Below are 26,512 nucleotides of genomic sequence, written 5' to 3'. Positions count from 1 at the left end.
TGGAGACTTCGAGCTTTCAGAAGCAAAAATAAATCACTTTGTAATACTTCACGCCCCGCACTCGCGTGGAGAGGTCAAGGCCTCCGGCCCGGCGAGCGCATCGCATCGAGGGAGACACGCATTTCCAGGCACCCCTCTGGGTAAACCCCCCGAGGCCGCCCTGGGCTGCCAACTAGAAGTCACTGTGAGTTGGGAATCTCCACTGGGAGGGCAGGGCAAGGGAGGTAAAAGATGGAGGCAAGTCGGGGTACCCCCGGTGCCCCGGATCAGCACGAGGGCTCCTCACACGAGGAGGACTAGACCTGGATGCCCCTCACGGCCTGCTTGATGCTCTCGAGGAGGTCCTTGTTCTCGGGGTTCTGGTAGCACTCCTGGTTGGAGTACATGTCGGTGAGGGTGCTTACATAGGCATCAAAATTCTGTTCGCATATTGGCTCCTAGAGAACAGAACCAGGTTAGCGAGGCCCATCTGTGCAGGGGGCCCCAGGGTTTCCAGAAGCAAGGGAAATCGATGTGGGAAATCTCGGACCCACACGCCCACGCCACCAGAGACAAGCCCACGGACCCACCACGGGCGGCACTCGGACTGAGACAACCACGGCCCAGGCTGCTCAGGGTGCTACAGCCACCATGGCCAGCTGTCTGCCCAGGCAGAACCCCCAGCTCAGGGCCCTTCCAGCGAGACCCCAGAGGCAGAGGGGCGCCCGCCCTCCCGAGAGCCCGAGGACGTGGCTGCCACGGGGCCGCTGCTACCTACCATGTGCGGAAGGCGGATGTTGGCAAGACTTTGGATGAGGGCTTGGCTCAGGCCGGACAGCTCCAGGAACAGGGCTTCGTTCTGCTCCTCGATGAGCCTGTTCTCCTCCTCGATGCTCTTCAGGCTCCTCTCCATGGACGAGATCTGCGCCAGACAGAGACGGGAGCTGCCTTCCGACGCATCCCCCTGCGAGCGCACGGGGCGTGCCCGCTGGGCCACGCCTCACGTCCCTCTGCGAGAGGGTGAGGAGGCAGAGGCCCTGCCGCAAGTGAGGGCTGGCAGCACCCTGGTCCCTGGGTGGAGGAGGGGATGCAGTGACTGGGCCAGGGCGGGGGTGCCACGGCTTTATGTGCCCCACGGGGTGGAGAGGAGCACAGACTGAGGCACCTGGGCTCAAGTCCCAGCTGCTACTAGCTTCCTGTTCTTCCTCTCTGGTAGGGACACTGTACACACCCTGTGGGACGTCCACCTGCCTTTGGGTTTCCCCCACCAGAAAGACCAACCAAGTGCCTTATTAGAGCTGTGAAGGTGGGCTTCCCTGGTGGCGCAGTGGTTGAGAGTCCACCTGCCGATGCTGGTGGACGCGGGTTTGTACCCCGGTCCGGGAGGATCCCGCATGCCACGGAGCGGCTGGGCCCGTGAGCCATGGCCGCTGAGCCTGCGCGTCCGGAGCCTGTGCTCCACGGCGGGAGAGGCCACAACAGTGGGACCCGCGTACAGCAAAAAAAAAAAAAAAAAGTAAAGCTGTGAAGGCAAGCAAAGCAGGCCGCTGCAGCTCTCTGCAACTCACGGCAGAACCAGCACGCCAGAGAGCATCCTGGGATTTCTGGCACAAACACTTCTCCTTCTCACGGCGGAACCAGCACACCAGAGAGCATCCTGGGATTTCTGGCACAAACACTTCTCCTTCTCTGGACCCAGCAGGGCACTAGGAGGGAGCCTGGAAGTTCTCCCAGGGGCTCTATGGGTTCCACATGGAGCAGCAGAGGACGGTGATGACAGGGCTCATGGCCATGGGCGTCTCGCCTGCTCTAGGTGCCACAGGCACACATGAGTCTCAGGGCGAGCAGAACCCTGTGCAGAGGGTCACCACCCCATGGGGAAGGTGGGAGAGAAGCCAACCCCGGGGCCTGGCCCAGAGGAGACATGCTTGGGAGGGCAGCCCCCAGCCTCGCTGCATCTCAAAGGAGCCTCAGGCAGAGGCAACCTCATGCAGTGTGTGTGACACACCAAGCCATCCCTCAGGGGCAGGATGGCGAGCCGCCGTTCAGGAGGCTACGGCTCTGTGACCTGCGGCTGGGAAGCATCACTCTCTCACCGCCTAGTGACAAGCCTTTGGCTTTAAAAACGTTTTGAGGAGAGGTCCGGAGCCTGCTTTCTCTGCCTGAGCCCTCCTGCGGAGCACACAACTCAAAACTCCCTGGATGGGAAAGGTGATCCAAGTCCTTCCAAAAGGACGATAGTGAATAATCTGTCTATAAATAGGTGGGCATTGGCAAGTAAAGAGAAATCAGAGGTGCTTCCCAAGGGTGTTGACACTGGGAGATCCCTTGGACTTTGAGAAGGAAAGGAGCAGGGAGGTATGGGGGGGACAGCCACCCAGTGGGGTGTCTCGGTCCCCAGAGACAGCCCCTTCTCTGCTTCCACTGCCTGTGAACGTGGAGAAGACGCTGCACAGCAGGACAAAACTCCCTCCAGATCCTCATGGGCTGATGCTCTTTTTACACCAGTTCCTGGGTAACGGGAGGTCAGCGTAGAGGCCCGTCTGCCAGGGGAAGGAGGGGCGGCACGAGTCACGTGGACTCCAGCATCTCACAGCTCCCATCCACCCCCTCTGCCCTCCAGCTCCGCAGGCCAGGTCACCTCCTTGTCCTTGGGGACGTGGCTGTGCGCGGCCTCCCCTTCTGTGCCCCTAGCTCTGCTCCGGCCCCCACTCAGCAAGGGAAGGGCATGGTCTTCTTTTCAAAACAGACCATCACCGTTCTTTGTAGGGTTTTGTTCTTGTTTTTTTCTGGTTGCAAATGTTCGATTTGGGGAAATCAGAGAGGTAGGATGCAGACACCTAAAGTAACGTGTAACCCTGTCCCTCAGCACAGCAGTTCTTTCTGGGTCGGACACCGTGCTCACCGCTTTCCTCGTAGAAATGCATTCACCTTACAACAAATGAACGCAGTAGGTTCTCTTATTATCTCCACGCTACCTGGGAGGACATCCAGGTACGGATCAGATGAGAGCCTCACAAGGTCACAGAGGTGGTTTGTGGCAGCGCTGGGCTGGAACCCAGCACCAGCCGGGCTCTGAGGACCCACACTGGGGTTCTGCTCCTACTAACCAACGGGACCAACAGCCACCAGCACCTCGGGACTCCTGACCCGCCGAGCAGAGCACGCGCTGAGCAGAAGCAGGACAAGGCGCTGGGCTCCCCGCACCCTCCCCAGAAGAGGAGGCCGAGGACGGGAAGGACATCCTTGGGTTGGAGGGCGGGGCGGGGGCAGGCAGGCAGCACCACCCACCTGGGACTGCAGCTGCACCATGGCGGCCTCCATCTCGGAGTTGGACTCGTTCAGGTCGCGAATCTCCTGGTTCAGCTGCTTGATCTCCTCGTCGCTGTCCAGCACTGCCCCAGAGAGAAACCTCAGTCGCGGCTCTCGCAAGTGGGGGTCAGCCGAGGCCTGATGTCTAGATGGACCCAGGGACCCCCTTCCCAAGCAGAAGCCCTGGCTCATGGCCCACATCTCAGGCTGGGAAAGGTGGCCTTCAGGACTAGCAGACGTGTGTCAGCTGTTTGCCTCCTGGCCCTGGGTCTTGGTGGGAAAATAGACGCCTCTGGGGCAAGTGTTAATTGCTGAGATAAAAATGGAAGTTTTTCCAATGGCGCTGATTTCCTCAGCTTCCCTCTTCATTGAGCCTGAGTGAGTTCACAGGCCCACACTATGGCTTCCAGCGCGGCCAGCAGGGCTCACCAGCCCCCAGGTTAGAGCCGTAATGACCACGCGAGGGCACAGGGCAGCCAGGGGCTCTGAGCCCAGGTCAGGAGGGCCAGCGGCTCAGCTCAAGAGCTCTGTCCCCACCGCGACTCGCTCCAGGGCGGCTTTGCTTCCCGACCCACTTCTCGCCAGTGCCACCCGCCCACTCTGGCCGCAAAGACCACGTGCAGGGGCTGCAGGAGGGCAGCCTTACCATCACTCGTCTTGAATTTCGTGCCGAGAACCTCATCCCCTGAGACTTTTCCCTTCTTTCCAGCGAAGGTCGCTCTGGGACAGCCGGACAAGCTGGAAGCAAAGGTCACACGTGAAAAGCCAGGACAAGCTCACGCACCACGGGCCAGTCTGAGGTCACATGTCACAGTGAGAGCTGGCGGCCTGGTGGGATCCTGTCTGGAATGTCATCGCTCATCCCCGGTGCCCCTCGCTCCCGACGCCAGCCCCCAGGCTCCCTCAGTCCTCAGCAGCCCAGGCCATTCCCAGCTCAAGCCACTGCCCTGAAGTCTTGTCCCTCGACGGCTCAGGGCAAGCACCACACCACCTTTTCAGAAAGGACCTCCTAGCCGCTTCCTGCTGCTATCTCCCCGCAGTGTGTACCTACCATCCTTCACCAAACTAGGTATTTAACTTATGTGCTGGTTTGCAGGGGGGCTGGTGTCCTCTTGTTCTCCAGAGACTGATGCTTGATGGACTTCCAGTAATGGCTTGTGGAATGAATGGGCTAGCAGCTCGGGTCTTGCTGTTTCCTCAAGAAACTACCATTTACGCCGGAGCCCTGGTCTGGCCCTCCCTGGGAGCCTTGCCCACAGCCCCGCAGCTGGGGCCCTCCTGGGTGACGCAGGGGCAGGGAGGCTGGGATAGTCACCTCCTGTGGGTGAGGAAGCTGCCGTTGGCATGGCCGGAGCCGTCGCAGCCCGGGGTGGGGCAGGTGGGCCCCTCGTTCTTCAGGGGCTTCCAGGAGGAGGACGAGCCATTGAGGGAGCCCTCTTTCTGCCTTCGGGCGGCCAGAGGGCAGCCCGACGCACTTCTGTGAGAGGCGTATTTGCCGCTGATGTGACCAAGCCCCACGCAGCCTGGAACTGGGCACCTGGGCACAAAAAGGTCAGAGGTGAGCCCCAGGTGCCAGAGCCCAGAGACCCCCCCCCCCAGGCCAGACCCTAAGACACGCCAGGGTCTCCTGGACGAACTCCAGGCCTTGGAGCAAGAGAAGCACAGGAAGCACAGGAGGCCCGGGGCCTCCCCAGCACAGGGCTCGCGCTCCCCTCCCCAGCACAGGGCTCGCGCTCCCCCCGCAGCACAGGGCTCGTGCTCCCCCCGCTAGCCTTGGCCTCACATCCTCAGCACAGGGCTCGTGCTCCACCCCCAGCACAGGGCTCGCGCTCCCCCCGCTAGCCTTGGCCTCACATCCCCTGCACAGCTGGGGGGTCAGCAGCCACCTTCTTGCCCCGACCCCCAGCAGCAGTGACCCCTGGGGCCTGGGGCTGGCTCTTGGTGGCCTCAGGTCCGGCATCATTTCTGCATCAGCCCGGAGGCCACTTGCTGGGAGCTTGCCCTGAGCACTGGCCGCTCGTCACCGCTTTCTACAGGCCACAGACCCAGCAAGCACAGAGGACCCAGTTCACAGAGAGCTCGCTGGGGTACAGACACGCCACAGGCAGGAAGCCCCCGGGAGGTGGCAGGGCTGGGGGACAGCGTGCTGCCTCGTGGCCCGCACACTCGGACTCATCTCACAGGCGCCCTCCTCAGCCGGGCCCATCCTCATACGTCCCCTTCTCAGCTCTCACCCCTTTCTCACTCATCCCAGCCACGTGGGCCCTAACGTGGGCTGTCCACCAAGCTGGCCCAAGGTCACCTTCGCCGCCGATCCAGAGCGGAGTCACTGCCAGGGGCCCCTGCAGGGGACTTGGGGAGGTTCCCTTCTATGTCCACCGCCAAGCCTGGACACCTCCCAACTGTGGGGTCCCAGGGGGACCACTGGGCACTGGGCCCGGCCGTCTGAGGTACCTGAGGTACCTGACGTTACAAGATCAAGAGGCCAAGTGAGAGTCACCAGCTGAATCTAAGCGCTTCTCTCCCGCTCTCCTTGCGAAACCCTTGTCTTCTCAGGAGGGGCTGCTGGGGTTTCCCAGCAACTGCCCTCGTGGTGAGTGGCTCAGATATGTCAACGGTGACTCTGCGAGTCTTTCCTCCACACCCCGGGTCCAAATCTTCAGAGCTGTCAGGTGACCTCATGTTAAGACGTGTGGCACACCCAGGGGACCCCCGGTCAGAGGCACATCTCTTTGGTCAGGTGCCAGGGCGGCCGGGGGCAGCCGAGGCCTCGCCACGGGCAATGGATGTGCAGCTCCCGACCCGCCACGCTGGAACCTCCACAGACTTTCCTTCTTCTTTTTTTATTGGGGTACAGCTGTTTTACAATGTTGTGTTAAGTTTCCACTGTACAGCGAGCGAAGCGGAGCTCCCTGTGCTATAGAGCAGGTCCTCGTTAGTTATCTGTTTTACACATATTAGCGCGTATGTGTCAATCCCAGTCTCCCAAGTCATCCCCCCCACCGCCTCCACAGACTGTCTAGGTGAGTTATTCAGTCGTGGCCAAAGGGATTTACTGCAACGTGCTGACCGACTCAAACGCTGCAGACACGAGGCGCCCAGGAGGGCGCTCTTCCTCTACGGGTCCCTCCGCAGCCACGCCAGTGCCGGCCGACCAAGTCACGCCACGCAGCAGGGCCTGGCGCACCGACTGAGGTTTCTGCGGCCACCTGCCCTTGTCTAAGATGCTCGTCACTTACAAATACGGTTAGTCTATGGCTAGGGAAGAGATCCTATAAAACGGAGGTGCTAAGTGGGCGGCCCCCTCTCCTTGCCATGGAGCCCTTAGAAACTCCATCCATCCTGTAAATGGTGAACTGTTTCTACAAGTCACATTCTCCACTTGGCTGCAGAATCTTGCTGTTTGTTTTTAAAGCAAAGTTGACAGCACATCAGGGAAAGGAAAACCACTTTTCCCCGTTAACCTGAAAAACGCTGATCTTGACTCTAATCGCTTGCAAATGCAGCACAATTCATTTATCATCCCTACCAGCAGGATCCTTGCTAAACCCGTAACAGCGATGCGTCTGTACGATCACAGGCAAATGCCTAGGTTCTCGGAAGAAAAAATATTCTTTCTCCACCCTCTCATTTAGTAGGCAGCATTCACAATACCAACAACCATGTATTTTGCATTTTTGATTTAGCATTCATTACAGTTTTACTGTATAAATTAAATAAACAAGCCACTGCCTTATTACAGCAAACAGCCGGTGGGCCTGTCCCCTTTGAAGGGCATAATGCTGGTCAATTAGGCCCCTCCTCTGTGGCCAAGCAGATGTTTGGGTGGCCAAGCAGCTGGGGTGAGCTCCCGGGAGGAGCAACGGAACCTCGGGCCAGGTTGATCCCCTCTACAGAGGTGAGCGTCTAGCTGTTCCTGACAGTCAGGGCAGACCTGCTTCCCGTGCAACTGCGCGCCCTGCCCCAGCCAAGCCACCAGGCAGCCAGAGCCCTTCCCTTCCAGCCCTCACCCGCCTGGGGGCACCCGCTGCCTGCTCTACCTGGCGTCAGCTCAGAAAGTCCTGGGCAAGTTGGGTGCTGGGTCACCCTGTTTGCACCTGTGGCACAGCCTTGCCCCCACCTGCCAGTGGGGAGCTCGGGCGGTCCCTCCCGGAAGGATCAGTTTTCAGCGATACCAGCCCCCACCAGGCGAGTCGGGGTCTGGGTCAGGGTTCATGACATGTCAGGCACCCCCAGTGAGAAGGTCCGTAGAGGGTTTCAGGCACTCCGATCACTTAAGGCCCAGGATGTCCTCTCTCCTCCCCACAGGACTGTTGAGGTCCCAGTTCAAGGTGACCCTCCCAGGCTCCCTCACTGCGCGTCAGCTGCCTTCAGAGGTGTGGGAGCGCACACACATGGTTCAGAGACTTGCTGTCTTTCTAACCACCCTCTCCTCCTCGACTCTTTGCACCTGACCTTTCCCACCAGGCCAGGAGCCGTGCAGACCGCAATGCCCGTGAGTGCCTGGGGTTGCCAGGCCCTGAGGTCCACGCCCAGGTGCCCAGGTGCGTGGGCAGCAGGGCACTCTGCCTCTCCCGGCCCGTCAAACGCCGCAAACCCGAGAAGCCCAGACAGGAGCCCGCGCACGCGTGTGCCCTCTACACAACGCACACGGCTCCCGCCTGCAAGGTGTCCCCGTGCACAGTGCGAGCACGTCTGTAAAAGTGGGCATTGTCACAGCTATATTAATGCAAACAGAATCTAGAAGGAGCTTTTAAAATTATAAAAATACCGGAAAACCCCAAGTCTGCACGGCAGCCAAGAGGCCGGCAGGACCCGGACTCACTTCATCAGCTCAGGGTCTTCCTTGTCATCCTTTGCGGGTGTAGCCTTGGCTCCGCTTTTCTTGGCACGAGGGCAGCCTGACAAGCTGGTTTTGAAAGAGGAAACAATGCCACAGTGGTCCAAGGACAGCAAAGCCTCACACCCCCCTGCCTCACCCCTCCCCTTAAGCTCTGTGACAGCAGCCCCGGCGGCCCCGGCAGCGGGGCCACGTGCAGGAGGCGGCACCGTGAGCCCCCAGCTCTGGTCAAAGGGCGCCCTGGTCAGGCTCTGGGAACACTGGCAGTTCCCACGAAAGGGACGAAACCGTCTCTGGATGCAGCAACGTTAATGTCTTACTTGGAGCCTGGAACTTCGTCTGAGGAGGAAACCGTCCCCACCCGCTCCGGCCTGGCACCCAGGGCACGGCAGGCTCACCTCCGGTGCGATGCGTAGTTCCCCGTTATGTGGCCGGAGCCGTCGCAGCCGGGTGTGGGGCACCTGCGGAGGAGAGCGGAGCTGGGACCAGAGCCGCGGAAGTCACTCGGCCACAGAAGACGCCTCTGTACTCAGCCCCCTACAAGTCGTCTACCCACTAAGGTCTCACAGATGGCCACGTGTGTCCCGGCCGGCCTGCTGCCACGACCTCCGGGCCTCGGAGCCTGGCCACCCACGCTCCCCAAGGGGGCCCGGGGGGCGGAGAGGAGAGCACGTTTCCACTGCGGGATGATGGGCTCCTGACTCAGCCTCCTGCAGAGGACCAGGCTGGACTAGAAGGCTCCAGAACACATGTGGGCCTTTAAACAAGCGCCCAGGATGCAAACGTCACACCTAGGACCGGCTCATCCTCCTTGAGCCTGCTGGAGGAAGACGGCCTATTCCCACCAGGGCTGCCACCGTCGTGAGCACGAACAGACGGCACTGAGCCCCTGAGACGTGCCACCCCCAGGAGCGGCGACGTCGGGGCGTGAGTCCTACTTGGTGAGCGCCGAGTTCACACGGGCGCGGGCTTCCGAGGGATGGCTGGCACCGGCCGAGGGGAGGGAGGGGAGGAACAAAGCACAGAAGCCCAGCTGGGTGACCCCAAGTGCTTGGCGAATGTATCACGTAGAAGGTAAGACTTCCCCTCTGATACACCGGCTTGGGTTTTCTTATTTTTTCCCTGAATGTCCACTGAAGAAAAATGAATCCGTTCCTGCTGGCGTCAGTGGGGAAAGCACCCGATCCCGCAGGTGGGTCCTCAGGAGGCCTCCGGGGTGGATCTGCCGCCTGTGCCGTGCCCCTCGTGAGGGCGTGGTTTCGCCCTATGGACCCGGCAGGACCTCGGTGCTTGCATCGGGAGAGGCTGGCTCTCACTGGGTGCTTATCTGCCATTCCTGGCTCCATCCTCACACGGAGAGAGAACTGTGGAGCCAAGGCCATTCCTCAGCACAAACGTGGACCCAGAAGGACAGAGGGCCGAGCGCCAGCGGGCAGGACACGGGCGGCCCGTCAATCAACAGAGGGCTCCCTCGCGCCCAGGCTCCGGCAGCCGGCAGCGGGCGACACTGCCCGCCCATCTCAGGCTGGCACGGCAACGCGGAGGGGCTAGATGCCCAGGAGCCTCCTTGCTGGCCCCTCTCTTCACCCCTGCCCCAAGTGCCACGCACCAGCGCCTCCCTGGCCTGGCAGCCGGCCAACGGGTCAATCTCCCTCCTGTCGGGCTTTGGGGTAACTCAGACCCCACTGAGGTTGGGACACCTCCCGCCCGTCACGTGTGGTCACATTCCAGCCCCCACATCTGGGGCAAAGAGGTTTTTGTGTTTTAACGGAAACCACCCACCACCTCTGTCCAGGTAAGCATCACCCTTTTCAAATGAACCCCAGCTGCTGGGACCTCCTGCTCTGACACTCTGCGTCTCTGCGTGGCCAACGGTCCCAGGGCGCCAGCTGCTCAGAAAGGCCCTCCGGGCCGCACTGAGGGTACCAGGGTGTCCCTCGCATGGCTCTCTGCGCTGAGGCCCGGGCCTTGTGACACCCTCTGGAAGGACACTGCTGCTCCCTCCTGGTCCTTCGCAGCTTCGGAACACACAAGCTGGGCGCTGCAGGCAGTGGCCAGGACGGCGGGTCCACGGCAGTCCCAGGCCTCTGTGGCCATAAGCACAGCTCTGGTCTGTGGGTGACACCCCTGCGAGTTGCAGCCTCTGGTGGTGCCTGTGAGTGGGTCTCAGGTCTGGGGGAGGCGACTCGGCGAGAACACGCACGTTGGGGCCCTCCAGGAAGGCGGGGCAGCCCCACCCTCCTTGCCGGCCTGATGTAACGGCTTTTCCCCAAGAGTCCTGTCCGAGAGAGGATGACGTCACACGGCTGGAAAAGCAGGTGTGTGCTCTGGGCGCCAGTAGCGTCGGCCACTCTTATGGCCCTGGGTAACCCCAGGGCCAGCTCCAGGAACCCTCCCACCTTCTGTTCTGAGTGCGTTGTCTGGGCAAGACGAAGAATCCATGCCGCTTGGTGCACAGCAGACGTCACCCCACCCCCAGCCCTGTCCCGTGGCCGGGGCGGGGTGGCGGGGGGCTGTCCCCCACCCCGTGCAGAGCTCCCCCATGACGCCCTTGCAGGCTGTGTGGCTGCACTCTGAACGCCCACACATGAAGTGGGCTGCGCAGCCCAAGGCAGCCGCGTCCCCAGCTCCTGACCACACTGGGCACGTGGATGGGAAGAACAAACGCCCTTGGGATTTGATCAAAACACAGAAAACACATCGTCTGCAACTGTCACTGCAAACCAGGTGTTGATGGGGGGCCACCAAAAAAGACTCATTTGCAAGGCACAGGTGCCTTTGCCCCCCGTGGACAGGTCACCTTCAGCTGGCACTGCCACAAGGCTGATCAGGGTGCCAAACCCCCACCGAGCGGGGGAAGGAGAGAGGAGCATGGGGGAGCCAGGCCACACCCACACTGCGGCCTGCGAGAAGCACGGAGCACGCTCCACGGAAGGAGCCCTGCGGGAGAGAAGCGCGCCGGAGGGAGTTAGGGAGTGATTTGCTTTCACACGAGGAAAACTTTCCATTGCTAACTTCCAGACAAGTTTGGGTTACAGTTCTTCACAGGCTCTCAGTCTTAGAAGGGCACTGACCCTCCCTGTCGGCCACATTTCTGGACCCAGACCGAGTCTGCGTGTTCCTTCCAGGAGCCCTGACTAACGGCTCTGCAGGAAAAGGGCTACTGAGGGTGTGTGGTCACTTCTAGAATTCCACCACCACCCAGGCAGGCCTTCAAACTGGAAAACCATGAAAACTGATCAGTTAGAAAAGCAAGTCGAATTGGAAAAGATAATAGAAGAAAGGATCACGAGAAAGATGGCAAAAGAAGAGAGGAAGGGAAGCGGGAAGAGGACGCTGGGGAAGAGTGCGTCGAACCTACAGGACTGAGGGCCTCACTGCCTTTCTGGGGCTGGACACGGGGTGAGTGAGCACATGTGTGAAGCTGCCATGATGAGCTGAGCCTCAGAACACGCAGGTGTCAAAGCCGATAGATCCCAGAAAGACGCTTCTGGCCATGACCCCTGCCCAGCCTTGCCTGCGGGAACGGAAGGCCCCACGGGTCAAAGAGGCAACGCCACGCTTCCCCCGGCTGCTAGGACCAGACAGGCTCCCCGGAGCCACAGAAATGAGGCCGGCAGGACCGGACCCGCTGAGAGAGCTGGAGCTTCCTGCCCCGTTTCCGAGTCAGCTCAGGTCGCCAGAAGCCTGCGGCAACCGTGGTTCCTCACCTTAGAGGCACCAGAGCCCCAGTTCCTCTCTGGCCTCAGACGGGGATGGGCCGGGGAAACCCGGCCTGGATTCAGACCCCCAGCACAGAGGCCCAGGGCGGTAGGAACCCCCTGAAGAGGGGGCGACCTGAGGGGCCAAGAGGGGGCCCTCCTTCCACAACCTCGGCTCAGCCTGGAAACCCAGAGCCAGCGCCTTGTGGCTTAGGGCTTAGCTCAGCTCAAGGCATGAAACCAAAGGCAATCACAGCCCGGGTCCAGCCCCGCGAGGACGCTGAGAGCCGGAAACCTCTGGGGCCTTGCTCCGTGCTTGAACAAGACCATCACGGAGAGCGGCTGGTGCCACAGGGCGGCCCTGCCCAGACGTCAGGGGCAGGGGGAGCAGACAGGGCACAGCCAAAGAAGGGGTGAGCACGGAGGAGAGGCGTGGGGGCGAGGGCACGAGGGGCCAAGACGGAGGCAGCTGGAAGGGGCTGCACGAGGAGGGAGGCGCACAGAGCTTCCGCTGCTGTCACCAGCATCCAGCTCACTTAGCAAGAGCTGCACGGCCTGTAGCCCCGAGTCCGGAGAGACTTACGAGCCAAGGCCAACTCGGGACTCCTCCCGAATCTCCACGGCAGGAGGAAAGCAGGCCAGACAGCCCGGCAGGGCTCCTCGGGAGAGGGAGAGAACGGGCCGGGCCACCACGAGCGCAGCCAGGCCCTACCCCTGCTTGGCCCTCCCGGCCCTCGGCCCTCAGAGGGGAGCGCAGGAGCCCGTAGCGGCCCTGGGCCCAAGGGGGCAGGCAGACAGCGGCGCTCAGAGCAGGGAGATACAGGCAGCAGCGGCGACAGCCAAGCAGAATCAGCCCCTCCGTGGCCCTGCCTCTCGGCCCCACGGCCCCGGGCCTCGGGCTGGGGCCGGCCTGTGCCAGAGCCCCACAGAAGGCTGCTTTGGGCCGGAGCCTCATGGAAGGAGTGAGCAGAGCAAGGAAGCCACCCAAGAGACGGGGGGCCGGGAGGGCAGACATACTTGAGGTCAGCAGAATGGGCAGCCATGAGGTTTCTGAGGCTCTTGTCAGCAAGAGGGCAACCAGAGAGGCTGAAAGAGAAGAGATGGGATATCGGGGTGAGCCAAGAGGGGGAGCAGAGGCGCAGAGGAGGAAGACCCACCACGCAGCACCCAGGCCGGGCCGGACCCGAGTGGGGGACGAACCTGCGGTGGGAAGCATAGTTCCCAGTGATGTGGCCGCTGCCGTCACAGCCGGGGGTGGGACAGCTGGACAAAGGAAACAGAGCGTCAGAACAGAGAGCGAGGCCCCCGCCAGGCCCGCCCCCCAGGCTGAGCCCGCTCGGAGAGGGCGGCTGCCACCTGCCTCTGGCTCACCCGAAAGCCAAGGAGCGTCTCGTCCCCACCAGCCCGCAGGGCCGGGCCCTCGCCTCTCCGACTACAAGCTTCTCCCACGCAACTTAACTCAAGAAGCAAAGGGAACCCACGTGAAGCTCAGCTTAAAGTCGGGGTGCCTCCGAAGCAGACGTGCTGTGCGTGCACACGTGTGCGTGCTGGGGGATGGGTGTGCAGGGAGCCCCTTCCTGACGTGGCAGGGCCTTCCCCGAGGACAAGACCAGAGCCATCCTGGGGCGAGCCAGCTACAGGGCAGGAGGAAGCTGGAAGCTGGCGGGGTTCGGGGCAGGAAGAGGAACCCCAGGAACAGACTCTAAGCGTCGGTGGGGGCTGGATCACCTGAGGGGCAGGGGCCAGGCCTCTCACGCTCCCTAGGGAAGGTGGTTCTTAGTGGGGGCCGGCCAGAAGGCCGTGGGGTAGCGCACGTCTACCAGCAGCCGCCCCCTCTCCAGTGGCACGTGGTTAAACTGACTCGGCTGCCGGAGCTGAGGTCATGGAGCCCAAGCCCACGGCGCGAGGGCCAGGAGCGCAGCGGGCGCTTGGGGGCGGCCCCTCCCCTCGGCCCTTGTCTGCTCTGTGGGCCAGACGGGGGCTTTTGCGCTCACTCTTTATCAGCCTGAAGGAGTGGGTTAGAGGCCCGCGTGGTGCAGGGGTGAGAGGACGCCTTCCCCCGCTGCCTGGCCCAGGAGGGGCCTAGTAGCGGAGGCCCAGCCTCTGCCCACCAAGGCAGCCAGGCCAGCAGGACGGTCAGCACGGGGCGCTCCCGCCGAGGCGAGCTCCTCTCAGGGCCGTGGCGGTGCCCTGAGGGGTCCTGCCGCCCAAGGTGGGGACTTACGTGAGCAGCTCCTTCTTTATGTCCTTGGAGAGAAACTTCAGCTTAAAGTTGGCCAGGGTGACCTCCCCGGGGTACTTCCTCTCCTCAAAATTCTCCTCCGACGCTTCCTGGTCATCTGCTTCAGAAGAAGCAAAAGAATGGGCTGCTGGCTCTGACTGCAAAAGACCAGCAGGGAGAGGTTTTAACCGGCTGGCGGGGGGCCGGGCGCCCGGCCCGGGGGCTGAGGGAGAGGGGCCTTTCAGAGGCATCTTCCGGAGTCTCCTGTCTTCTGGAAGCAGGAGGAAGACACAGGAAACGGTGCCCCGAGGGGCTGGGGTGCTGCCTCACCTCAGCCACCGCTCCTGAGCTGCCCGGGAACGAGGAGACCCGGGCGCTGCCCAGCACCACGGCTCCTGACGCCCTCCACGGACTCAGGCAGGTGGGTCACCTCCAACTACCCGCCCTGGGCTGCAATCTACACGCCAGAGTGTACACCGAGGGCGGCTCCTTTGGGGCTGGGGATGCGCTCAGTAGGCAGTGGCACTAAGGACGTGTTTGTTGAAATGCTATGAGGCTGAGACGGCACGATGCGCGGAGTACGCGACCTCGGGACCATCTGGCCCCACCGAGCCCCAGCCGGCACGGCGACCTGGCCGCAGCCGGCACCGAACAAGCACTCTGGCCTCAAAAGCGGGGCCTGCAAGTGCTGAGTCGCCACCCACGGGCAGGGTGCTGTGGTGCAGGGGGTGGACGAGGACAGTCCCTGCGTCCGGGCGCAGGGAAGGAGTCCACGAGAGCCAGGAAGGTCAGTGCCCTCCAGGTCAGGCTGCAGCAGACCACTACCCCCGTGGGGGATCACGATTCAGATCTCAGGACTGATACTTGCTGTGCGTCCCAGGCACGCTGTCCGACCTCCTGGGCGCCACACTTTTCAACTGGAAAGAATAGCTGCCCCTCCCAGGACGTCTGGAGACAGAAGGAGGAAGGGCCCTCGGCACCGTGTCACGCCGAGGTCACTGTCGCCACTGTTACTGTTACTGAACAAGGTGCAGCTGGGTGGACGAAGCCCCTCAACTCAAGCCCAGTCTGCAGGAGAAGCGGGGGCCTCCCAGAGCATAGGGGTAGAGGCTGCTGCAGAGCAGGGAGCATCCCAGAGGCCCCTAGACACGGGGCCAGGGGTGTTGGGGTGTTAGGGGGACCTGGGGCGGGGCTGCTGCCAGAGCTGGGTGAGGCAAGGCTAAAGAGTGGGGCAGTAGCCCTACGAGGATGGTCAAGGAGCCTCGGACAGAGCTAGAAGGAGAGTCTGAGCAGGGAATCCAGGGCCATGGTAGAGGGACTGGGAAGGCCTGATGCAGGAGGTGTTTCTGGGGGGTCACCCAATAGGACGTGGGCACCTGTGCCCAGGGCACAGGGGAGGAGAGGAAGGGCCTGGGGGTCAGCCGAGGCTTCCTGCTGGAGAGTGGACTGTCGACCATGGGGCAGAGCGGCAGGCCCCTGTGGCCAGGGACCACAGGACCTCTGAGACCAGGGTCATCCACAGAGGGCATGACAGTCCTGGAGGGGAGGAGGATGCTCAGAGGGCACGTGGAGGGGGCGGGGGCAGCGTGGCCAGAGAGGCCAGCCTGAGCTGGGGGTCAGAGAAAGGGGCAGGGAAAGGGAAGGAGCCGAAGGAGGGGCCGGGGGGCAGAACTGAATAGGGTGACAGCAGACGTGGGGACGCTACGCTGGTGGCCCAGAACAGGAACAGGAAGGCGGGCCCACCAGCCAGGGAGAAGCCCTCCTGCCGGCCCCGGGTGGGCACCCTCAGCCAGCCTCCCTCCCCTGGGGGCTCCCTCTGAAGAGGTGTCCCTCTTCTGAGGCCAGACATTGAGTTGCAGCCACGTGACCGAGGCAGAAGACCTAGGCCTGGGGCTCAGTCGGCTCCTCTGTAAAGTGGGGTTGCATGCGAAGCCTGCAGAGAGAGGGGCCCTAGCTGGCCCTGAGGGTGGGACCCTCACCACCCCGTACTCCTGCACAGGGACCTGCCCCCCTTGCCCTCCTGGGAGTAGGGGCTGGCAAGGAGGGCAGGGCTGGGGGGGCACCCACAGGCCTGTCCACACTGTGCAGAGGCCACATGGTCTGAGCCCTCAGAGCAGGGCCCTGCTGTTCGGGAGGCTCTTCTGGGGAGAAGCCCTGCCCCATCTCAGCTGGGTGGAGTAACTGGGAAGGGGATGTTCCACTGCCCCCAGACTACAGCTCCAGCACAGTGGCCTGGCGTGCGGCCCTTCACCAGGCAGTACTGTCCTGGGACTCTGGCCGCTGGCCACCCAAGGGGCTTCTGAGTCCAGGAGTTTTCTCCTGCCTCCGTCCAGGGAGCCAGGCGCCTGGAGTGTCCTGGTGACAGTGAGAAGAGGCTGCTGCCAGAGCTCTGGGTGTCCCTGATCTGGACACAGCAGGTCGGTGGGAGGCCCACAGAAACGAGGAACTCGGAGCCACTCCCGAATCATCCCCCGTGGGGTCTGAACAAAAGCCCTCTCCTCCCCGTGCTCTCGGAGAACCGCATTGGTGCTGAACACCGCTTCTGCAGAGGTGAGAAGGCCACCTCTCTCTCGGAGGGGACCAGGCCACAGACTGGCCCAATGGTGAAAACCCCTCCAAGAAGGTGGGCTTAGCTGCCCGAAGGGCGCAGGACCCTGGGTGGAAGGGGCAGGACACACGGAGGCTCTGCCTGGAGCGAAAGTGCGCTCACACCCGCCTCGGGTAAGGCAGACTGACCGCCAGCGCCTGCTCGGCCTTCTGCCGGCTCAGGACCCCAGGACCCACCTCCTCGGGCTCCTCCTCTCGCTGGCGGCTGGGCTTGGTGTAGTCCAGGGGCCGGTCCCACTCGTCCTGGCGGGAGGCATGGCTGGACTGGGGCGAGGTCACGGAGCTGCTGGGGGCAGTGATGCTCTGGCCCTGGGAGGCATCAGGTGAGGTCACGCCGGGGCCGCCACCGCCGCCGGGGAAAGTGTTCTCCCGCCTGCGGTGTCTGTGCATGCTCAAATCCAGGGTTCCGTTCTCATCCACCGCAATGTCCGTGGCCTGCATTGCAAAGGTACCGCCTGTGTCAGACCCCACCCCCTTCCCACGCGTGCCTCTGGTCCCTTACTCAGCTCACCGGAAGCCCAGACAGCGTCTCCCTCCAAAGAGAGCAGACCCAAACAGGAAGAGGAGAGCCTACGCGGGAAGACAGCGTCCTGAGGCTGATGTGGGCCGCAGTGCCCCCTGCCTTGAGGCTTCCAGCGCTGGAAAAGCAGACTCTTGACACGGCAGCTCGTGTGGGCCCCAAAACACACGCAGGGCCCTTAGACTCGGCGAGATACGGGACACACGTGTGCACAGCCACCTGGGCCCCCTTAGGCACAGTGCACAGAGTTCGGAGGGGACCCATCCAATGTCTCTGCCCAGCAGGGTCAACGGTCAGGAGGGAGAAGAGGAAAGAGTGGTAATCACCTAGTAGACCCTGGGTTTGCTGAGCCCCCTTCGTGCAGGCAGCACGTGCCCCTGACTGCAAATCCCAACCCCCTTCTCTGCCTCAGCAGGGGCTCCTGGCAGGGGACACACCAACCTTGCCGGGCAGGTCCTGCGGCTTCGTGCTGAGGTTCTCGGGCATCTCCCAGCAGCGCGTGGAGAGGTTCAGGATGGCCGTGGCGGCCATGTGTGCGGCCTCCGCGTCATGAGCGTAGTCGAAGCCTGTAGAAGAGGACGAAGTGCAGGGGCTGGGCCTGGGGGGAGAGGCCTTTGGGAAAGGTTTGGCTGCAAAAAGGGAACAAGAGCAGGCTGATATACAACCTGAACGGGAGGCGGCCACGCAGACATGGGGTGGGGGTGGGGGTACTTCGGGATGGCTGGGAGCCTGGCCCCACCGCAGCCCCCGCCCATCGGGCATTGAGAAGGCCGTTTCTATCCTGACCTAACTTGGGCAGAAAGGGCAAAGCCTCCAAAGACGTTCGAGCGCCCCCGATATTTCAAACAAAGCAAGTTGTCTGTCGGTGATGCTCATTAGAGACTAAAGTCTGCAAGTAGGAGGAGCGTCTGGAATATCATTCAAGTAGGAAAAGTTGATCACAACGCCGCAAAAGGCTGATTTCGGTGTCGCCCCGCCCCCTCCGCCAAGAGCCACGGCTTTGGTGAATGACATTAGTTCAAATAAACACGACACAGGAGGGCATCAAACGTTATCTTTTCTAGTAACTGTGCTATAACCGTAAGGTCACTCTCAGGTATGATTTCTGAGTAATCAGGATATCGCCAGCAAATTTCCAGCGCCCCAGCGTAAGTGGGTGCCTTGCGGGAAGGCATGAAGCCCCCAGTCCTAACAAGCCGGAGAGACACTCGCACTCCAGGTGGCAATTGTATCATTAACCTGTAGGAGACTCATCACTGCAAATTCTGGGGGCTGACAACAGCCACCAGGGGCCGCCAGCTCCAATCTCAAGTGCACTGGGGCGCTTTTCCATTCTGTTTGTATTTCCAGGGCTAACAGGCTTGCAACTCACAAATTAGTGCAATAAGCGACCCCTCCCCCCCAAAAAATAAGCCAGGAAGGCTTGTTCCGGAAGGTTTGGCGGAATGAATGTTGTTAGCGCGACGAGCACCCGGAAAGTTTGTTGCTAATGTCACATTGTATCCAGCAAGATGGTCCCCGCGCAGGAAGCATCTGTCGGGTACCCAGGCTCAGCACAGCGGTTGTCTGACCCTCCCAGACCCCCAGCCCTTGAGCTGGAATAAACTGGCTGGGAACGGACAGCCAGGGGAGGGCACGCTCGTAGGGTGAACCACGGCAGCGACGTCGTTAAGTCTGTGGACACGCACGGCATAACGGACTTGGGTTTGTTTCACGTGTAGTGAGGAGGCACATCCAGTTTGACGGTGAGCGTGTGGGCAGCAACGTGGGTGAGACACGAACTCTGAGAAAGCCGCCACGGGGGATTGGGGCATTTTGGGCCCCAGGGTGGAGAGGACCGACACGCTGCTGCTGAGGGCTCCCCCTCCGCTGCCCCTCAGACGCTACACCTCCAGGAGCAGCTTCCCCAACTTACATTTAAAGGCTTTCGGTGAGGTTTCGCTGGTCTGAATCTTTGGGGCAAGCATGCGCTTGCCAAAAACCTGAGCGTCAAAACTTGCGTAGTCGAAGGTGACCTTGGAGAACTTCTCCAGCTCCTTGGCCAGGTTGGCCCTGGGTGTGGTGGAGGCCACGCTGGGCCGGTAGCTTCCATACGGAGGGACCTCAAGCTGCTTCACAAAGCACATGGGCCTGGGGCGTGAGACGGAGATGAGAATCATGAAGACAGGACACAAGGACTCTGTGCTGTTCATCTCAATGCCCCGTGCCATGGCCTGGCCCAGCCATCCCTCAGACCCCGGCGCGGACAGAGACCCAGGCAGGCCCTCCCTCACATCCACCACTACAGGGTGCCTAGGGGCTGATGTGCAGGAAGAATTGCCACAGGGACGAAGCACTAGGAGCCTTGAATAAACAGCGCGTGTCCCCTTGCGGACCGCGTCAACAGAGGGAATGAGGAGAGCAGGTTTCTGAGCCCTTTGCAGGGAGACCTAGAGGAGCATCCTTAGGGCGGCAGGCAGCCGAGGCAGAATTCTTGGTGGTGGAATAACTTACAATTCCCCAGAGGGGAGGGAGCTGGGGTGCCTGGAGGGGACATGAAGGAGGTTCTGAGAATCAGCCTCAGGGCGGCCGACTCAGCCCTTAGCCCTCCAGGTCGTCTGCTGAAAGTCACCTGAGATGCTCCCGGAGGGGCTGCTGCAAGGGTTAAAGACGCGCATGAAAGGACGCTGCAAGCATTCAGCCACTGTTACTGAAGCTCTGAAAGAGCTCAGATTTTTAAATGCACGAGAGATGGTGCGAACACACCAGCCCTGACAGCACTGGAGCCACGGCGGGAGGAAGACCAGCCCGGCACAGAAAGGCCACAGGGTCTGTACCGGTCTGCGGAGGGGCTTGTGTACCAGTCAGCTGAGAGAAGAGCGGAGGAGGCCTGGGAGAGCCACGCATGACTTCAGTCTGGAAAAGGTGGTGGGCGGAATTAAGAAGGAGTCAGTGGTGAGGCCCCCAGGGCGCCAGGCACTACGAGAACTTAGGTGTGACCCAAAAATGGGAGCCGGGTGCCAGAAGACCCTGCAACCACGATAGACTGGCTCTGCAGGGCCTTGGGAAAGCGAGGGCGGGGGCGCCTCTGGGCCAGCCAGTGGCATCGGAGAAGCGGCTGGTAGTGCTCAGGCACCCCCGGGGGGGACGAGTCCTACACTTAACGTCTGCGCCACGTTTTGGTGGCTTCCTCAGCTGGGGCTCCCGCCAGCAGCAGACTCAGGGTCCGTGATGCCCACAGAGCTTTGCAGAGATTCTCCCCACACCCCGGGGTACTGGCCCCTCCATGGAGCACGTGGAGCCTGGATGGAAAGCTCTGCACCGCGGCCACAGCCGCCACCATCTGGCCTCCTCCCCGAGGGCCCGGAAACAAGACGGCCCTGCTTCACCCAGCCTCATGAGAAACTTCTGAAGGCGATAACGCTGTCGGCCCACTTTACAGGCAGACAAACTTCTGAAGGCGATAACGCTGTCGGCCCACTTTACAGGCAGACAGACGGAGTCGCGTTCCCGGGGCGCAGCCCCCACAGTTGGCAGCGGTCTGGCCCCCACCCTGGCCTCGCCAAGACGCACCTGCCTGGTAGTTTGACGTTTTGTCAGTGACTTGGATCAAGGCAAGAAACCCGACAAGAAGCCAGAGGAACAGGAACAAGATGGAGGAAAGAAGCAGCTTCCACCACCGTGAGCGCCACCCGCTTGAAAGAAGCCAACTGGAGTGCAGGGCGCCCCAAGGGCGGGGCCGCAAGGGCTCCCCAGTGCGGGAGGGCGAGGCCCAGCCCGGAGACCACTTGCACGTGACCCTGAGGCCAAGGTGGGAGGCCACGCTGCTCAGGCAGAGGCTCTGCCAGGCACATGCCAGGGAAGGGACAGCTGGGTGACGGAGGTGGCCCGCCCACCTCCAGACCATGGTCTGTGCCGTCGCCCATGCTCGTGACTGCCGGACGCCGGGCCTGTGCAGGGGACGGTGGCCCTGGTCTCCCACACTCTCCTTTGGGAGACAGACGTGGAACAGAGAGTCTAGACGGGACGACCTGTCAGTTCTAGCTCCTCGGAGATGAGGGAGCAGGGAGTCCGCCGAGCAAGGACGCGGGGGTGAGGGAGAGTCGCCCAGCACGGTGGGCGCCAGAGACCCGGTCCCACTGGGAGGCGATTCTGAAGGCAGGCTGCCGGGGAGCGTGTGGCCTTGGGAAAGCTCCTCAGCCTCTGGCCTTGTTCGTGGCACCTACAGGGGCCTGCGGGTGACTTCACACCAAGCAGACTCGCTCTGAAGGGTCTTTCAGAAGCCCCCTCATTGATGAGCCGTGTCTGCACGCACACACGGGTGCACACACACTCACACGTGTGCATATGCACCTAAACACACAGCACCTCAAGGGTCACGGGGAGCGGCACTCGGAGGGTGCCACTGGCACCCACTCCGCTCCCCAGTTCACGGTCTGTCCTGGGGTGAGCAGCTCCCAGGGCTCCCTAGACAGCAGGGGTCCTGGGCTGGTGCAACCCACTCTCTCCAAACAGGACCAGCGACTCCACAAACAAATCCCTGAACAATCCCAGGCGGTGACATCAGACACCCTCGGGGACAGCGAGGCAGGGGCAGCCGTGCGGGTGTCGGGGCCACGAAACCACCCTCCAAGTCCCCCCTGGGAGACACATACACACGAGCGTGGACACGCACACACAGCGGCGGAGAGGCGAGAAGCCCCCTGGGCACTTGCGGAGGCAGCCGTGAAGCCTACAGGACCCTGCAGGGCCTTCCTGGGTAAAAAAGCCCCTGCGCGTCCCTGATTCTTGTTTGTAGGGAAAAAAAAAACAGTCTTGAAGCCCCCTAGGCCTTCCCACCCAGTTCCAAAGAGCAGGTTCAGTCAGTTAATAGGACAACAGTCACAGGGCTCCTAGTTCCTCCTGAAGAGACAGAGGGAACAATCTGACACGCATCTCTGAGTCATTCTGCAGAAACTAGGACCCCCGCCCGGTGGAGGATGGTGATGACATGCTGACCGCAAGCACGTGGACCCCAGACTGCTTGGAACCGTAAGGCTGAGATTCCCTCACCATCAGCTGATCAAAAGAGGGTCCACGAGCTGATCACCCATCCTGGACCCTCTCCCCTCACACTGGCCGTAAAGACCCTGCCTGACAGCCACCGGGGAGTCGAGTCTTCGGAGCGCGAGCCGCCTGTCCTCCTGGCTCGGCTCTTGTAACAAACCTTCTCCGCTCCAGACTCTGAGCTTGGCCTCACTGCACGTCAGGCACACGGACCCGGGGTCGAAAACACGCCTCCCGGTCTGTGACTCATTTCACTCACCTGAGGATCCGATCCGAACTGGAGCTATTCTTGGAAGGGCCTCCCGTCGGTGGCTGTTGCTTCTCATGAGATTTGGCTAATTTTTCGGCAGCAGCAATGGGACACCCAGACAAACTAGAGAAAGGACAGGAGGACAGCTGAGCCCTCCTCCAGGCCCCACCCGTCCGAGCCGGGAGCCAGGCGTCAGCAGGAGCTCAGGGAAGGCTGCCTTGCCTATAGAGGGGCCTTTCCCCAGGTCTGTCCTCAAGCCCTCAAAGCACCTGCTGCTGAGCCAGCTTCTGTTTCTGGAAATTCTAAGCCAAAGACACAGAGACAAAATGCACCCGCAAGTTCTTCAAGGCTCTGAGCAAAGGCACCTCCTCCGGGTGGGCGCGGGGCCCGGGCCACCCCTCACCTCCCTCCTCTCCCCTCACCACCAACCAGAGCTGCTCACAGTCCATCAGCCCACGGGCCACGGGCTGGGTGCTGACCCTGGAGGACATGGTCCTGCCCAGGAAAGCACCCAACCCGAGACGCCACGGGTGCAGCTTCCACTGTCAGAACTGAGAAAGTGCGATCAGCCAGGAGAGGCGACATCGTCCCAGCGGTGTTGGGAATTTAGCCTCAGAAACTCTGGCCAGTCGTTCCAGCGAGTGTCACTTGCCGGAGCCACTTCACACCCCGCCACGGCTGCAGCTACCCGTGGCTCGGGGCTAGGGCGGGGGCGACCTCTCACCAGAAGCCGGGCAGACATCTCAAGCACCAGGCTCTCAGCTCCCCTACGGAGCAGCCAGGCTCGGCCCCGGCTGCCGAGGTTCTGCCTTGAGCACAAGCTAGTGTCCAGAGGTTTCCCGACTCTCAGCAGGACAGGGTCTCTACCTGGCTCTCCCCACAGGCTGCAGGCCTCCCTGCGCTGCGCGCATCCATTCCTCCAGCCGCCCTCCGGTCTCTCGGGACCCCCACTCACAGTGGCACAGGTGACCACCCCTCCAGGTGCTGCTCTGCTCCCGCCAAAGGTCTGCCCTGACCGTGCACTCACCCCAAAGGGCAGCACACAGGGAGACCGTGTCCCAGGCTGGGGCATGCACTGCAGGCAGCCCCCTCCGTGGCCCTCACCATTCCCAGCCCAGCCCCGTACCTTCTGTGCGTGTTACGGTTGCTATTCACGTGGCCCTGGCCTGTGCAGCCAGGAGTGGGGCACTTGAGCACGTTCTCATGCATGGCCAATACTGCAAGACAACGTGGGGGGGGGGGGGGGGAGCCGGTGAGCACCACCAGCGCGGAGGGTGCAGGAGCCCCAGGCCCCGCTCAGTCAGGCCACGCCGCCCCCTCTCACGGTGACCCTGGCCTCCCTGAGGCAGAAACCTTACAAACTTAATGGTCACGATTGCTGCCCCTCGCCTAGAAGCAAGGACGGCTTTTCTCCTGAGCCCTCAGAACACAGACGGCGGCCCCTCCCCCGGTCCAGGGCCCGGCCTCCCCTCCTGTGTGCCCGTGTCTGTGGCCGGTTTCCAGGGGCCCTGACCCAGGCTGCCATCTCAAGGTGAATAACTGGGCATGCTCCATGTCGCCACGCTTGTAGGGCCCAAGTTTGGGCTTCTGGACGTGCCAGTCCAGAGGGACAGGGTCCTGGGTGGCCACTCCTCTATGTGGACACCATCCAAACACCAGAGGCGGCCTGAGCCGTGCAGAGCTACTCACTCTCCGGGGGGATCCTGTCCTTGTGGGGGCAGCCAGACAGGCTGCGGTGGTGCGGGTACAGCCCAGTGACGTGGCCGGTGCCGTCGCAGCCTGGTGTCGGACACTTGATCTCACGCTTCTCAGCTCTTGAGGGATCTAAACACACAAGGCCTATCCGTCAGAGGGCAGCCAGGAAGCTGGGCGGGAGGTGGTGAGCAGGGAGGCGGCAGGGCAGCTCACCATCCTTCACTCTGGCTGTCCAGAGAGGAGAGTGACCAGACTGCCCAAGAGCCCAAAAGGGACCGTGGCTGGACAGCACGGGGACCCTGGAGAGACCGTCCACACTGGCCGTCCGCGTGGAAAAGCTCCCCACAGCTTGCGGCAAGCCACAAACAGCGGGACCCGCAGGGCTTTAGGGGGGACCCCCCCAGATGGCGGCTGGCACCCTCTGCCCTGTCCTGCTAATGTCATGCGAGGGCCACTGGCTTCGGACTGGGGGCCAGGCCTCTGCACAGAGAGGTAAAGCTGTGTGACAAGGTCTCTGCCAGGACACGTCCTTTGTATTTGACAGTAACAGGGACCGAGGGGCTGAGTCACTTACCCAAAGCAGCTAATAAAGGCCTGGGCAGAAATTTGACCCCAAATCTCAGTTACTGACCTCGTAGAGCCTCTGCAGGCTCAGAGAGGTCACTTTCAGTGTGGGGCAGAAGGGAATGCCTCTCCGGACACACACGGTCCCCAGAGCATAGCCAGTGTCCCAGGGAAACTTCCAGAGGAGCCATCCATCCCCTTTGGTAGGGAAGCCACAATGCAGAATTCATAGACCATCCTCAGAAAGCCCACCCCAGGGAGGGCAGGGCCCTGGTGGGCTCTGTGTGTGTGGTTTAAATGGGAGGAAGTTGTCCTCAGACCACCCGGCAGGCAGGGGCACCCTAAGGGGCTCACAAGCCTCTCCCGGGCACCGCCTTCCTGCGCTCGCTGTCGCCGGCCTCTCTGTCCAGGGCTCATACGGCGTCTGCACCTCAGCGTCAGTCGGTCCCTGAGAACCAGTCCCACTGTCCTCCATGGCTCGGGCCTGCTCTGCACTGCTCAGTGCTCCCAGCCTGGCCACCTGCCTCACCGACCACAGGCCGCTTCTGTCTGGCCCACACCACCTCCCCCCGCCCGTGCCCCCCAGCCCGTAAAGACCTCAGGACTCGCCCATGGGTCCGGGACTGCGCACCCCCGGGAGGGGGCGGGGCAGGGCCAGGTGCCCAGGTGCCCAGCCTACCTTTGCTGCAGTAGCTCTTCCGGGCGGCGTCCAGGGGCCTTGCCGCCTTCCCCGGCTCGCCCGGGCCCAGCGGGCCTTGCTCGGCGGGTGGGCATCCCGGCTCACGGACGGCCCGCACCTGCTCGGCCTTCAGGGCGATGGCCTGCTCCAGGAGGCCCAGGTTCCCGCGGGTCATCATGTCGTACATCTCCGACTCGTCCGTGACTGTGGACTTCTGGGACCTCGAGTCCTCGTCCTTGCCGTTGTCGTCAGAGCGCACTTCCACGAGGACGGAGTACGCGGGCCTGGGGCTGGGCGGCGCCGGGCGTCGGGGCTCAGAGGCCTCCGGGTGGGGGGCGGGGGGGGCCTGCTCCTGGCAGATCGCGTCAGGCGGGGCATCCCCCCGCTCAGTGCCCAGGGCCACCCTCTGCTTGCTGGACTCCTCGCTGGCCACACCCTCCAGGGACTGGGGACACAGCTCCTGGGAGCGCTCCCTGGTGGCTTCGATCGCTTCCTCTGCGTCCTCCGGCTGGACGAAGACACCCTTCTCCCCCGCGCCGCTGGTGGCTCCTTCCTCAGCCTCCTCCCGCACCAGGCGCACGATGCCGGCGCCCCGCTTGGCCCCCTGGCCCGAGTCTTCCCCGACCAGTGTCTCTTCGGCGATTTGGCCCAAATTTAGGAGAGAAGTTGCAATGATCTCCTGATAGCTGCTGTAGCTGCCCTTGGAGGAGCCCGTGAGGCTGCTGATGGGATTGGATCCGAAACGGGCCTTAATGGGGCTCCTCCCTGCACAAAATCAGAAACTGCGTGGGAGGCACACGGGGAATAGAGGACAGGTCTCCAGGCGGGGCTCCTCCAGCCTGCCCCACTGCCGCCGGGGGACATCAAACCCCCAGAAATGGGCTCGGGGTGGCCGTTTTTGTCAGCCCCTCTGCCCGGATCTGGAGGTCACAGTAAACTTACGTCGGGAGGTGGAAGGAGAAACCACCGCTGTATTTTGAAGCTGAGAATTACTCTGATACTTTTGATTAACGGTCCTCCCTGTCATGTGCACTTTCTTAAATCAGGCGAATCTACATTTCATAAAATGGAGCTTAAAGAATGGATCAGGGCTTCCCTGGTGGCGCAGTGGTTGGGAGT

The 26,512-nt window shown here is 62.2% G+C and overlaps 1 protein-coding gene across 1 annotated transcript in view; it reads right to left on the bottom strand.

The window, feature by feature from the left end:
- Positions 1-296: 296 nt before the first annotated feature.
- MYT1 (myelin transcription factor 1) overlaps positions 297-26,512 on the bottom strand; it is a gene marked incomplete at its 3' end in the record, with an annotated part of 42,519 nt that continues 16,303 nt past the window's right edge. Inside the window, exons 6-22 of the mRNA XM_082857171.1 lie at positions 25,394-26,158; positions 24,145-24,279; positions 23,582-23,672; positions 22,465-22,578; positions 19,096-19,310; positions 17,622-17,746; positions 16,838-17,095; positions 14,057-14,211; positions 13,033-13,095; positions 12,850-12,918; positions 8,530-8,592; positions 8,117-8,200; positions 4,607-4,828; positions 3,938-4,029; positions 3,271-3,374; positions 758-901; positions 297-437 (exon numbers count right to left, since the gene is read on the bottom strand). Of these exons, the coding sequence (XP_082713297.1) occupies positions 297-437; positions 758-901; positions 3,271-3,374; positions 3,938-4,029; positions 4,607-4,828; positions 8,117-8,200; positions 8,530-8,592; positions 12,850-12,918; positions 13,033-13,095; positions 14,057-14,211; positions 16,838-17,095; positions 17,622-17,746; positions 19,096-19,310; positions 22,465-22,578; positions 23,582-23,672; positions 24,145-24,279; positions 25,394-26,158 (2,840 nt within the window). The remainder of the gene's footprint in view (positions 438-757; positions 902-3,270; positions 3,375-3,937; positions 4,030-4,606; positions 4,829-8,116; positions 8,201-8,529; positions 8,593-12,849; positions 12,919-13,032; positions 13,096-14,056; positions 14,212-16,837; positions 17,096-17,621; positions 17,747-19,095; positions 19,311-22,464; positions 22,579-23,581; positions 23,673-24,144; positions 24,280-25,393; positions 26,159-26,512) is intronic.

The sequence above is a fragment of the Leucopleurus acutus genome (genome assembly GCF_964270905.1).
Source record: "Leucopleurus acutus genome assembly, chromosome: 16".
Taxonomy (NCBI): Eukaryota; Metazoa; Chordata; class Mammalia; order Artiodactyla; family Delphinidae; genus Leucopleurus; species Leucopleurus acutus.
The sequence above is the reverse complement of the archived record's forward strand: the minus strand, read 5'-3'. Positions and strand labels throughout refer to the sequence as shown.